The following is a 14030-nucleotide window of genomic DNA, read 5'->3' on the forward strand; positions in this document are numbered from 1 at the left end:
ATATTCAGATGTTTAACTTTTCACTTAAAAGTGCCTCACCATGTCAGCAAGCAAACAAACAATCAATAATAATAAGTGCTATGCATCTCCTCACGGTTCACTGTTATAGTTGTGGAGGGAATGAATACACAGATGCATTCTGATTGTATGTGGACAGGTATTTGTTAATGTTTACATGTTACAGTGAAGTTTTTCCCAGGGAGTTTAGGTATTCAAATTTAACGGGTTTAAATGTATGTTTTTGTTAGAATGCAACACATTCCCAATGGTTTCCTGAAAGTTTTTGTACATTTTTAAATACATTTAGCATTTGTATTTGTGTATTTTGAAAATGCATTTTAATGTTAAATAAATATTTTTCAAACTTTATACCAGAAGCCCTCTTCTGCATGCATATGTTCTGAGGGTTGGGAACTGAGAGCCGGTTACATGAGAGAAAAAAAAAAAGGTGTGACTTTCAGTTCCGTTGATGTGCTTTTTTTAAATAAAGTCTCTGCGAGTGTTTCCTGCTGCGTTAGCACTGCACCTCTACTGAATCTACAGTGTGAAACGTACTGTGTGACCGGGGTAGTCTGGTTCCTGAATGAATGTCTCTTATCCGCTTCTCATGAATCCAATGTGCGCGACAAATGACTCTTTTGATTCTACCATCCTGAGTGAAGGAATCTATCTTTTAAATTTACCGTACAACCAGTCTAGTCTGATTCCCCCGAACAAATGACTCTTGTAAGCTGGCTTTTTTGATTCTACCATCCTGACAGCACGAGATGTGGGATATCAGATGTGATCTAGTTGCTTTATACAGTTTGTGCCATTTGAAGAGACTGTACGTCTATCCCTCACAGCCTCGTCATTCCCATTAAAAATCAAAGATGGTGCTAGTGTGAATAAGGTCTATAGAGTTAACCTCACTTACATGGAAGTTATTAAAAATGAAATCAGAACTGTTACGTTACAAAGTTACGTTTATTTCCAAATATTTCTTCCTGAAAAGAAAGAATCATTAATGGAATGGTTAAGGAACCGGAATCGTTCAATTCCTTTTACTTCCCATCCCTAGTGTCTGACTGGTTTTAGTAAATGTCAATGTGTAGTGTGAATGTTTTCTGTTTGTGTGTACTCGATTGTGATTTCCGGCATGTAAGTGCTTGAGCTGTCCCGTTATGAGTGTGCATTAGGACACATTAACCCTGAACCGTGTGTGTGTGTGTGTGTGTGTGTGTGTGCATGTGTTTAGGAGAAAGATTGCCTGGAGTTTGCCCTGTCATGTGCCAGCTGATTCAATGCAAGTGGGAGATAATGGGGAGGTTGGTAAGAGTCAGACGGGTGTTTGGGGCACATTTATATATGATCGTGTGTCTTTTGGTCTGCATGCCACGTGGTTGTGCTGATTCCCGCTGCCATGTCAGAGTGATGCATTGCTGTTGACATACAACGCTGCAGGCCTGATGTCTTTAAGCATCAGCATACAATCAGTGTGTGTGCAACTTATATAATGTTCATACTGTCCTCATCCCATCCTCATGTTGTCACTGCTCTTTTCCATACATTGAAACCAGATATTGACAAGGGTCAAAAAACAACAACCTGGTCTTATAGAATCACTTTACTACACTAAATGTTTGATAAATGATTTTCACAGTACTCCTCACACAAATCACGAGTAACAGCTGATTATCACTTCTTTAACACTTTTCACTCAACTAATGCTATGCAATGACATTTAAACACTTTAACACATGACTGGTTTTAATGTTTGCATGACATTGTGCGGTAGCTCAGCTGATAGAGCATTGCACTTGTGATACAAAGGAGTGGGGTCTGTTTTCCATCTCTCATTTGCTTTCATGACACTATCAAAAAAACTTTTGATCACATTGAACAAATCCTTCAGTTTTGTTCAAGGTGATCAAAAATTTCTCAATAGCAGTCCAATAAGAGAAAGGATAGTATTTTGGGAAAAAAGCCCCCTTGTTGCAGGAGCAAAAGGCCTCCATTAAATGTTTTTCTTAAAGGGACAGTTCACCCAAAAACAAAAGTACTCATCTCATCCTCATGCCATCCCAGATGTGTATAACTTTCTATCTTCCGCTGAACACAAATTAAGATTTTTATTAGAATATTTCAGCTCTGTAGGTCCATACAGTGCAAGTGAATGTTGCCAAGAACTTTTAAGATCCAAAAATCCTTTTGTTTTTAAGTACTTTATTATATATCCACCTTTTACAAGCCCGACTCAGACCTTCATTTCTTTTCTATGAAGTGGTGGAACTGATTTGTTATGAGTTTTTACTTGAGTAAAAGTACTTCCACTGAAGAAATAATTCACTTGAGTAAAAGAAGTACTGAGAAATATTATGACTCAAGAGAAAATAAGTAGTTTGCTGAAAAACTACTCAAGTAATTACATTACAAGTTACTATATGAAAATTATATTATATATTGTATATACGATTTCTGTTCTTGAAAGAAACTTATGCTTCCTTTCACCAAGGATGCATTCAATTGATGATGAATCTGTCAAGATTATTAATTGCCTATTATTATTATTATCATTATTATTATTATTATTATTGTTACTGTTTGAAGTGATTGTTTTAAGTGACCTTTATTTCAGAAAGATAAACAGCAGAACAGGGAAAGGAAGTACAGTACAGCACTGTGAGCGAGAGTGTTACCCACTAGGACAGTTTATTTTGAACAAGAGGGGCGAAAGGTTACAGAACTTAAAGCTGGAGTACAATACCGAAATGATGCGGAATGATAGAAGGGAGACCCCATCTGTGCGCATGATGGTGCGAGGAACAGGACGGCGGGAAAACATTATGTTCCGTGAAAAGTCAAAAGAAGATCGCAATGTCTGTAATTGTAACTATATCAGATATTATGGGAACTTATGAACATGGGAACTTGTTGTGTGGGCATTTCTTTTGCCCCCATCAATTTTCGACACCATTGGCATTGTATAATTCTAAGGTATTTAAAAGTTTGTTTAGACATATAGTAGCAAGTAAACGAGAATAGTTAATGCTCCCGCTGTCTAGCACTGTTTTACCCTAATGACATCTGCATGAGTCACCTGCGATGCTGTTATCTGATTGGCTGTTGCTTACGGCTCTGCTTCTTAACCTACCTTTAAAACTTCTGCTTTTGCTTTCAAGTCCGTTTTAGACCACTGGTCCTAATTGAATCTTTTTTTTTTTTTTTTTTCTTTGTTTTCTTATCCTTTTCTTTGTTATTCCCCATCCACCTTTTCCCCCGTATTCCCCTGCAGTGCTCACAGGGCACTAAAGGGCTGCTGGAAACAGCTTCTCGTTCTCCTCTCCTAACAAGCTCATGTCCGCAGGCCAAACCCCAAGCCGTGCCACCCGCCCTGGACCCTCTTCCAGACATCATTTCCCCTCCTGCCCCAGAGCCGCCCAAGATCGCTGGAAGACGCCGATCGACCAGCACACCTCACAAACACCACTCTCACCACAGATCCAAAGGAAATCAAAGCACTCCTCACACCCACAAGATAACCAACTCCTCTCCAAGACCTCATCACAGTCACGGCTCAAGAGGATTCACAGACTCAAAGACCAGAGACCAAAAATCCAGTTCTCTTCGCTGAATACTCTGACTCCAAGAATCTGCAAGCATCCTCACGTTAGGGATGTTAATGCAAGAATGTCAGAGTTTTTATTCATAGGATTTGTGGCGTCAAATGGAATTTGAAAACTACTGACGGTTTTTGAACAGGTTTCCTGAACACTTGCTCCCATTTTCCATTGGACACCCCAAATTCACACCATTGGTTGCCCCAATGTTCTTAAGTCTTGCTGGTGGGGATGCTCAAACTAAGGGAGCGATATTTTGATGGTACAACAGAGTTGCATTTTCAGGGAAATCAACCTACGAATTGCTTTCTTATCATGTCTGCGTAATGAGCTGGAATACGGGAAGGTATTTTATTATTGAAAGAAATTTGTTCTTCACAGAAGAAATGACATTCTTTGGTTTTAATAAACGAAGCACGGCATTAATCTGGTTCTGTATCGTAGAGGAATACTATCACGAGAGTGTCCTCGAAAGTCAGTGAATGGAAAAACTTTGAATGGAATTTTTTTTATTGAATCTACACATGGTATTTCAAATGTTGTAGACAAGCACAAAGAGAGTCCATCGGTTTTAAGGATTACACTGCATGCAATTGCCATTGAGACTAGTCTTCTGATAGTAAACAGACTGGACATGTTAAAGGAATACTGGTAACACTACATTAATTTTCCATTTGTTATGTGTTTCTAAAGGGGTTCAGTAATGACTAAAGACATTTGCAAATGCATAATAAATCACTGATATGCTGTTATAACCGCATACATTAAAAGGGTGACATTCTTGCAACACTTATGATTTATTATATGATATCTGTTGGGAATGAGCATGAAGAGCTGAAAAGTGTGTTGGCAGAGGACTTTAGGGAACTAGGACTGGGTAAGTTGGGACAGCACTCAGAGTAGCACCATTCTTTTGACATCGACATGTTGAGGAAATTGACAATGCAAATATAAAACAACAATGCCTCCTTTCAATCTAACTATAATATGCTCTTTGTGCTGCATTGTGACATTGATGTTTTTGATTAAAGGTGCAATATGTAACCATTTTCATGTAATGTGTGAACAGCTTGTTAAAAATGAGCACTTCCCGGACTTCCTAGGTTGACTATTAAAGCCTGTAGTCTGATCATGTTAAGGGAGCGGGTCACTTTGGCCAGGAAAATCCAAAGGATGTGACATTTATGTGCGCTCCCGAGAGCCTTGCCTCAGATAGTAGCTTCTCTTCCGCTATTCAACAGCGACAACAAACGGCACAAGGTAACATTATCTTAGACATGGAATCCAGCAAACGTCCGGCTCCCAGCACAACACCGACTCCTACACAAACGTTGAGTAAGACAAAAAAACATTTGTCTACTGAATCCCGTCTGTCTAAGTGGGAATGTGATCGAGATCATGGTCAAGTGAAAACTTGAGTGAACATCGGCAGGGCATTTGATTCCTGCAGGGAACTTGTTTGGTTTTGGGGATCAAAACCGACCCTGAATTGGCGTTCTTCTTATTGGACAGGCAAGCTTACATAACTGCAAAGAATGTGATCATAGTGTCATAAGGATTGATCTGTGTCATTTTAGCTAAACTACAATAACACATGAAATGAATGCTAGACAATGTTCAAGATAATGCAAAAAGCTCCATTCATTAGTGTAACGTAACTTGGTTATACAGAAAATATATACATTAAATTATAATAATAAAATAGCGCATCGATATATCAAAATGACAGTTGTGATTGAATCACATCAATACTGAATTGTGTCAACATATTTATAATGAACAGTCTATTTTATAAACAGCTACTGTCATCATCCAACAAATTTAGCTAACAGCTATTGATAAAGCAGGCTAGCTAGCTAACGGCTGACATAAGCTATCATATAAATGCAGTCAATGTATCATGTAAAGAAAAGTGACTTCAATCTACAGTCTCACATAGTCAGAACTATATCCACACTTAGTTTTAGCCCTTTTCCAGCACTGGAGTCAAATATAATATACAGTCTCAAAGTTTATAGTAAATCAATCATAAGTGTGTAATATTAATTATGCTACCTCCTCTTTCAGTGTGATGTCGGTAAATTACGTTCAGACTCTTTGTATGTTACATCATTGTTTTGATGCTCGCTCGCGTCCCTATGGAGTGTCCACGAGCACGAGCAACATGTAGCTGCTGCAGTTCACTTAAAGGCCACAAGTGTCATTAATAACAAGTAATTCTGAATCTTACATACTGCACATTTAATGTAAGTATGAATAAGTGTATTAAGCATTTATAACATGTAAGTTAAATGCTAACTATTTGGCAAGTTTTTGATGAAAGTTGCAGTTTTATATGCATGCTTATATAATTGCATAGAAATAATTTTAATGCATTTGTAAATGATTATTATTCATGAATGAACCTTTTTATTAACGTTTAACCCCCATATTGTGTTCCGGTCATTTTGATCCAGATGACTTATTATTATTATTATTATTATTATTTACTTTATCCAATTGAAATAACATTTATGACTTAGTTCAAATATGGTATCTGAAAACACACACAAACCTGGACCATTTTCTTTATATTTTATTGGTTTTATTTCGCTTTGTTACATTTGTGTTCCCGGTTAAAAATGGATTAGACTACAAAATACAGAAATATTATGTGTTCAGGAGCATACCAATCCTTCGGATGATTAAATATGTGGATGTGCTTGAACACACAATTTCCTGAGACATAAAAATACGCTCTCTTACACATCGTCTTTCCATGTAAATTCTTTGAGGAATATTTCAAGATCTTATGTTGTGTTTGGGCTCGTTTGAATCAGGATAGTCTGCTGTAAGTTATATGTATAACATAGATAATGACATGTTTATGGAAGTAATAAGGAAAAATGTGACAAAAAGACTCCTGTTAATTATATGTATGTGTGTCAGTGAGAATTTCACACACTAATACTCCCTGCAGTTTGGACTCTGAGTGAAACAAATGTATTTATTGAATTTATTGTATTTATGGTCATTTTGGAACGGGAACACAAAATGCGTTCGCACAAAATGAACACAACACAAGGGTTGAGTAAGTAAGTAATATATCACACCAATGTGTGTGTGTGTGTGTGTGTGTGTGTGTGTGTGTGTGTTTCTGGCACAAAAACACAACAGTTCAGAACCAGAAGCTGTCAATCTCCAAAAGGACATAAAAGAAAACAATCAGTGCATAAGTTTGTATTAAATTTCTGTATGGCTTCAGAAGACTTGGAATAAAGTGCACATGTCACATGAACTACTTTTATGATTTTTTTCTGTCCTGTATTTGGAGTTTGAAAGTCCCTGGTCCCTATGAACTATCGTATAATTCTTCAGAAATGTCTACAAAGAATCAGTATACAAGTTTGAAAAGACAAGAGGTGTGGAAATATTGACAGAATTAGTTTTTTAGGTGATGTGTATCTTTACGTTCTCATCGAGGATATATTGGTCAAGCTTCAACATGCAAAAGCCAATCTAATTTATGCAAAAACAAACAAGCTAAACAAAACAACAGCGTGCCTGTGAAATCTAGCTCACAATCACTCATCATTAGTCATGTTCAACAACAGTCTTACCAACAAATCTTTTTTCTCCCAAAGGACTTCAGCATGATTTTGTAATATATTGTGTTTGAATCCTGGTAATGTTTGATAAGTGTGCACAAGAACCTGCTAATATTGATGAGATGAACCCTTGATCATCACGGTAAATCTGTTGTTCTTCACGTGGCATTCCTGAACCAGTGCTGTCTATCAGTAATTATTCAAGTCTTCATGCACTAACCATTAATGCAGCAATACTGTACTGGTTTCTTTGGGAATGTGCTGTTGTATTATATATATGTGTGGACCACTGAGATGTTTGAATGGGTATTAGGGATGTGGGTGGTGTGTTTTAATCCAGGTTTTGTCTTAAAATATGCAAACTGAATGATATTTATGAATGCTGATATGTATCCTCTGTTTCTCAAGACCTCTGCAACATTTGCACTAATAAACTGACAGAACAAACACCAGTTTGGAGAATGTGGTGAAGAATGTGTTATAAAGTTGTGCTGGATTACTAACATCTAACATGGAGTTCATGACAAAGCAACTTGATAACTTTGACGTTAGTCATTTATGGATTTGAAGTTGCACTATGGGCTGATTCAGAATGGAATAGTAGCTTACTCTGTAGTGTATACTATATTCTGCCTACTATTTTTTTTTATAGTTTCTTATGCGATACAGTGTGCAGTATGTGAGTAAATGATGAGAAAATTACTATTCCTTCAAATACATTTGTCAAAAATAGTGTACTATTATTTATTTTTTTTACAGGTAAAATGCTTTAAAATGTGTTAGTGCTCCTTTAATGTCATGTTTTAGTGGACAATCACTTCTGACAGATGCATTTAGTTCACGACTAGTTCTACTATTTTAGGTGCTGAGAGATATATAGTCTCTCTCTCTCTCTCTCACTCTCACTCATATATATATATATATATATTTCCTTTTTGAAAAAATAATGACATTTTCACCTTTCGTAATGTGTTATGTGTGACTTGTGTTGTCTTTTCCTGTCTGATCAGTCTTACAAGCTCTGTTGAACAACTATTGCACACTAGGTGGTGATATTATCCACCAAATCCTTAAAACATCTAGAGAAGTTGAGGGCATGAAAGCAGTGTTATGTAATGCATCATTTAACTTCAAGTGATTATTCTGTTGGATTACAGCACTGGAATGATCATTTATACATGGTTTGTTTCTGGTCTCTTCTCATCAGCAAAAGGTCACTTTATGTTATGGCATTATGTCCTTGCATTCGTCACAATTATAAACTAAAGCATATTTATTCAACAATTATCCTGGAAGTTAATAATAGTTTCTGAACCCATTATGAAGACACATCATATTTCCAGTGTAACATCAGAATCAGATTGCACTGCAAGTGATATCAAGTGAGATTTACAGCATCTTTTATCACTTATTATTTTATCTGACCGCCAAGATTAAGAAATGTTTTGCACAAAATGACTGTTTATTTGATGATAACGGATGCCACTTGCTGAATTAAACATGCAATGACATGTGATAAGGTCATGTGACAAAAGTATGGCATAATACTGTTTGAAATTTTATTGTGAAAATATTTTTTTTCTGGATAGTTAATTAGACACATTTTTACAAGTACTGATCTTTGATGCACGTATATGTATACATGCCATAGAATCAGTGGACAAGCTGTAATTAAAATTTAGCTAAAATCTCCTGCCGTTTTTTTTTTATATGTTAAAATGGGCAGATTCAATTCACATAAAACATTATTGGCAAGAGAAAGTTAAGTGAACACTGCCAATGCATTATCAGACACTATACATACAGAAATAAAACGTCTGGCTTTACTGCTTGCGGGTGAAGTCTCACACGTAATGAATCAGTGTGCACTGTTCCACACAATCGGTTTCTGTGCCAGGATGTGGAGTTAACTACAGAAGTGCCTGGGTTTGTTCCTGGCAGGCAGCAGATGTCCTAACCCTGCCACCACCCAAATCGGAGCCCGTAAGGCTGGGTAGCCTGCCAGGAACAACTCGGGACACCTTTCTCTTATCATGTGAAATTTCAGGAAGTAAAAATGATACTGCACCAGTAAAATCTTTTCATAAAAATGTGCGGTGTATAAATAAGAACATAAGGGTTTCTAACCTCGCCTGCATAGCTCTTTACTATTTTTTTGTATTTTTGCTTTGTTTTTTATTGTTAAGATGCCAAACAAAAATATAAATAAAGGAAGTGTAATCAATCTAGAAATCATGATCGCTACATTTTACAGACTGCAGATGTCAAGAGTTATAGTGGAAAAGCAGTTATATTTTGGTCTGTTCTCATTCAAAACCAATTGGATCAATTCAAGACATTGGAGTGTAATGGATTAATTTTATGCTGCCTTTATGTGTTTTTTTGAGCTTCAAAGTTCTGGTCACCATTCACTTGCATTGTATGGATATACAGAGCTGAGATGTTCTTCTAAAAATCTTCATTTGTGTTCTACAGAAGAAAGATAGTCATACACAACTGGGATGGCATGAGGGTGAGTAAATGATGAGAGAATTTTCATTTTTGGGTAAACTATCCCTTTAAAGCCTTTTCACTGTAACTGAGTGAGCAATGCAAGATTTCAAGACAATTTCACAATTCTATCATCGGAGACATTAAACTGTTAATGTGAAATGAAATGTAATGAGATGAATAGGCAAAACCTGATTCAATGCCAGCTGCAGAAGAGCAATATCTGCCACGAAAATGGGTTTGTATTCATGTATGTATTATATTGAAGTGGATTATCATGTGAATTGATATGTGTTTGAAATTTGGTAACCACAATTTCGATTCAGCTGAATGAAGTCAAATCAAATCAAAGCTGTTGAAATACATTTCCACCACAGCAATATTTAATATCAAATTTAAATGACAGAACTGTGAAGCGTAGAAAAAAAGGAGCCGCGCAGCCAGAGTTTTAAAAAGCTTATAATTGAGCACTATAAAAGATTATCAGAAGTCGTAAAGCTCGTACGCATATACACTCACCAAACCTCAAGGTCTGACATGTTGTGCATTCTGAGACGATATTCTGCTCAGTATAATTGTACAGAGCGGTTATCTAAGCTGCTGTACTCTCCGTTGACCTCTCTCATCAACAAAGCATTTCCATCAGCAGAACTGCAGTTCACTGGGTTTTTTTTGTGTTTTTGGCACCATTCTGAGTAAATTCTAGAGACTGTTGTGTGAGAGAATCAAAGAAGATCAGCAGTTACAGAAATACTCAAACCAGCCCGTCTGGCACCAAAAATCATGCCACGGTCCAAATCACTGAGATCATATTTTTCCCCCATTCTGATGGTTGATGTGAACATTAACTGAAGCTCCCTGCCTGTCGTGTGGCACTTGTTAGTTGCTCGAGTAGCAGTAGAGACCTGTAATGAGATCTTGACCATCTAAACACCGTGTCTGCAGCGAGCGCTCCTGTTTGTCGGATCCAATAAGCGACAAGAGAAGAGGAGAAAAACAACTATCTTGTGATTTATGAGCTCTTTAGAAAAATAAATGTGACTTTGGATGGCAGCCAGGCTGGGGGGTTGCGCTCGTGTAGCCAGCTGGGATGGAGATCCCATGTCTGGGGCGCATAAGAGACACCTTTGTCTGACCGATGGAGCTCAACATTTCAACACAATTTACTATCCGCTCCTCGGCTCGGCTTGTGTTTCTCCAGTCCTGCTGAAGCATGTCAGATGGCAGCGTTCCAAAAACACACTTGAAAAAAGCGATCAAAATCAGTTTGTACTTTTGAAGTGAGATAACGTGTCTCTGTGTACACACGTGTATGTCTGAGAGTTGGAAATGGAGGCAATATGTTTACCGTGTCAGCCGTCAGTACACCTGCTCTACTCCGTGAACCCTGCTGCCTCCTAAACCAGCTTACGTTGGCCAAGCTGGTCTGTTGCCTGGTTGAAGAGGTGTCTTTGGCAATTTTAAGCTGGTCAGTCTGGGAGAACATCTTAAACCAGCTAAGACCAGCAAACTGGCTTAGGCTGGGGGGTTTTCAGCACTGTAGAGCATCATAAAGCTTCTTTATGGGGCAGATTTGTGCTGCAGTGAAAGTAACCGTATAGTGGGTAGTCACACATTTCTGGTGTGTTTGGATATGTGGTACATTATGTCTCTTTGGGGCTGGACAGTGTGTGAGCTGCCCTTCCTGTCTGGCAGCCTGTGGGTGAGTGAAAAGAATGGTCTGAGACTCCTCTGTGTGTGAAAGTGTGTATATTCTTGTTATTTGTGTGTTAATGGTAATTGTAAAGGCATACCACAGATGGAGTAATGTCTATGCTTTGACTAGGCTATTCCAGGTCACTAAACTTGTGGTTTAAAGCACTTTGGGTCATTGTCCTTATTGGAAAATAAGTCCTCTTCCATGTCCCAGAGCCCTTGTAAAAATCTGCACATCTCATTGGAGAAGCTCCACTTAGCTTCATCCATTCTTTCAATCTTTATGACTTTTCCAGTCCCTGCCGCAGGAACAATTCTTGAAGCACGAAGCTCTCACCACCTTCTTCACTGTAGAGATTGTGTTTTTTTCAAAGGCAGTCTTTCCATGGCACAGTTATGAAGGCAGTCAGCACTGGGCAAGTTCACAGTTGTTCTCACTTTTTTAATGAAGGTGAAAAAAAAACCCTGACTGGTATTTTTCAAGATACTTTCTTGGTGGCATTGTTCCCAGGAAAGATGCGTAAAGACCCAGATGTATTTGCTCTGAAATGATATGACACACATCAACAACATAAAGGTGTGTAGATTTGAAGATCTAGCTAGACTAGACACATTTGGTTGATTGAATCATCTTCAGTGCTGTAACTACACTGTAAAACCCAATAAGTTGAGAATACTCAAAACATTTATTGTAACCGATTACCCAAGAATATTTACGTTATTGTAACCGATTACCCAAGAATATTTACGTACCTGTAATTATTTTTTTAAATTAAACTGTAATTTAGAAAAGTACTTTTATTGACAGAGTTAGTGGAAAGGAGACAAGAAGAGACAGAAAATGACAGCTCTGTTTACTCAAAAACACAGACTCAAATAAAATTAAAACCTCATTACTCGTTAAGAAAATGTAGAAGTTTATTGTTGGGTTAACTAAATAGCTGTTTTTGATTGCCACATGTTTATATAAGTTAGTAGTACTGTTCGGGTTTACAGTGTACCATCAGCTAGCCACAGTAGCTAAATAAAACAAAACTGAAACTTGGCTAGCAACATTATGTCTAATGTCTCTACACCATAGTTATATAACTAGCAGAAATGTCTGAAAACGTACCTTTGAAAAACAGTACACAACTGAAAAACTTAGATAACTAGCTTATCCAGGTAGCTGGCTAAAATAAATTTCTTACCAGTGTTCTGGCTGTGTTTCTCCTCCTCTTCCTTTTTCTTTTTTCCACTCCAGACTTGTTGGTGCACTTCATAATAACGAAAAACCCTTGAGCTTGTGTGTGCCTGTCACATCTAGCAACAACTCTCACCCTTACAGTTATATTCTCCCTTCCCTCTCTGGCCACAAGGGGGCCCTCTATAACTGTCAAACTGAGCCATAACAGCTTCCTGAGTCTTAATAGCAGCTATGAGCATTTCTTAAAATAAATAAACAATAAAATACAAATTTTAAAACAACCTTGCTTTGCTTGTGGGCCCCAAGCGGCCGCTTATACCACTTATAGCAAGAAACAGCCCTTCTTTTACCTGTTCTCCACCTCATTCAGAGAGCGCATTAGCTTCAGTTCTCTTCAAGAAACTTGATTTATAAGTGTGACTGCATAAGCTCACGGTGCATCAATATGAGTTAAAAGATCATGCAAACAGGCTGAACTTGAGTTAAAAAGGTTCAACCTCAAAAGTTAATAAAACCATGTGAATATGTGAAGTGGAGGCCCTTAGTGTGCAAAGCATGAGTTATGAGTTAGTTCCAAAAGCTTAAAGGGAAAAATTCAGACACCGCAGGAGGTGTGCATGCCAAGCATTTGTAGAGTTTGCAAGAGAGAAATAATATCTTTGAGAAGTGGCACATAAGTTGGATAATTTTGAGTTGCTTTGAATAGATTTGATTCTTATTTGAAGACAGTAATTTATTAAGTTAAACATATTTTAATGAATAAAAGGTTGCCACAGTTTCCCAAGATGCCATTTGTTTTGCACATTAGAAAGAAAAAAAGAGACTGCAGGGTAAGGACTTGGTCAGCTGAGAAGCAAGAGAGTTTTATTGCCATAACACTAAAGTTTGTGCCCTTCTTAAAGTAACTGGCCCCAGAGATGAAAACTCAAATCTGAGACTTGACTTAGCCACGTAAACAAATGACTTCACTCAAGACTCTGAATTAGTGAACAACACAGGTATTAAGATCTACAATGAGCTACAATGTTCTTACATAATTATGCTTAATATGCCGACAATGTGTTTGGTCATTTAAATGCCTTAAATGGCATTCCTTCATCGGAGGGTTTAAAAACATTTTGGGCATAATATACATATTATGCTTATTACCCGATTTTGTGTTAAACACCTTTACCGGCTTTCTTTCCAGCTTATCCAATGAGTGCAAGTGTTGCACATGTCTGTTTATGTTTTGACATCAAAAGCAGAGAAGAAAAGAGATCTGAGACTTGTCTTGGACAAAAAACTAGGGCTTAAAACTTAGCCTCGAAATACTCGAAATTTTCTGACTGGCCATCACAGCCTGAATATAAATGATGAAATAGTTAAAAAATGCTTATTTTATGTCTACCGAAGACCATGTCCTCAATCTTCCTGATTTGTTTTCGAGAAGCAGTCATTCTGACACTGGTATTGCCCTGAAGACAAAAGAGC

The 14030-nt window shown here is 37.5% G+C and overlaps 1 protein-coding gene across 1 annotated transcript in view; it reads left to right on the plus strand.

The window, feature by feature from the left end:
- Positions 1-5122, plus strand: part of LOC127650618 (palmitoyltransferase ZDHHC18-B-like) — a 43910-nt gene extending 38788 nt beyond the window's left edge. The window contains exon 9 of the mRNA XM_052136139.1: positions 3275-5122. Within this exon, the coding sequence (XP_051992099.1) occupies positions 3275-3613 (339 nt within the window). The 3' untranslated portion in view covers positions 3614-5122. The remainder of the gene's footprint in view (positions 1-3274) is intronic.
- Positions 5123-14030: the final 8908 nt, after the last annotated feature.

This window comes from Xyrauchen texanus, chromosome 10, assembly GCF_025860055.1.
Source record: "Xyrauchen texanus isolate HMW12.3.18 chromosome 10, RBS_HiC_50CHRs, whole genome shotgun sequence".
Lineage (NCBI taxonomy): Eukaryota > Metazoa > Chordata > Actinopteri > Cypriniformes > Catostomidae > Xyrauchen > Xyrauchen texanus.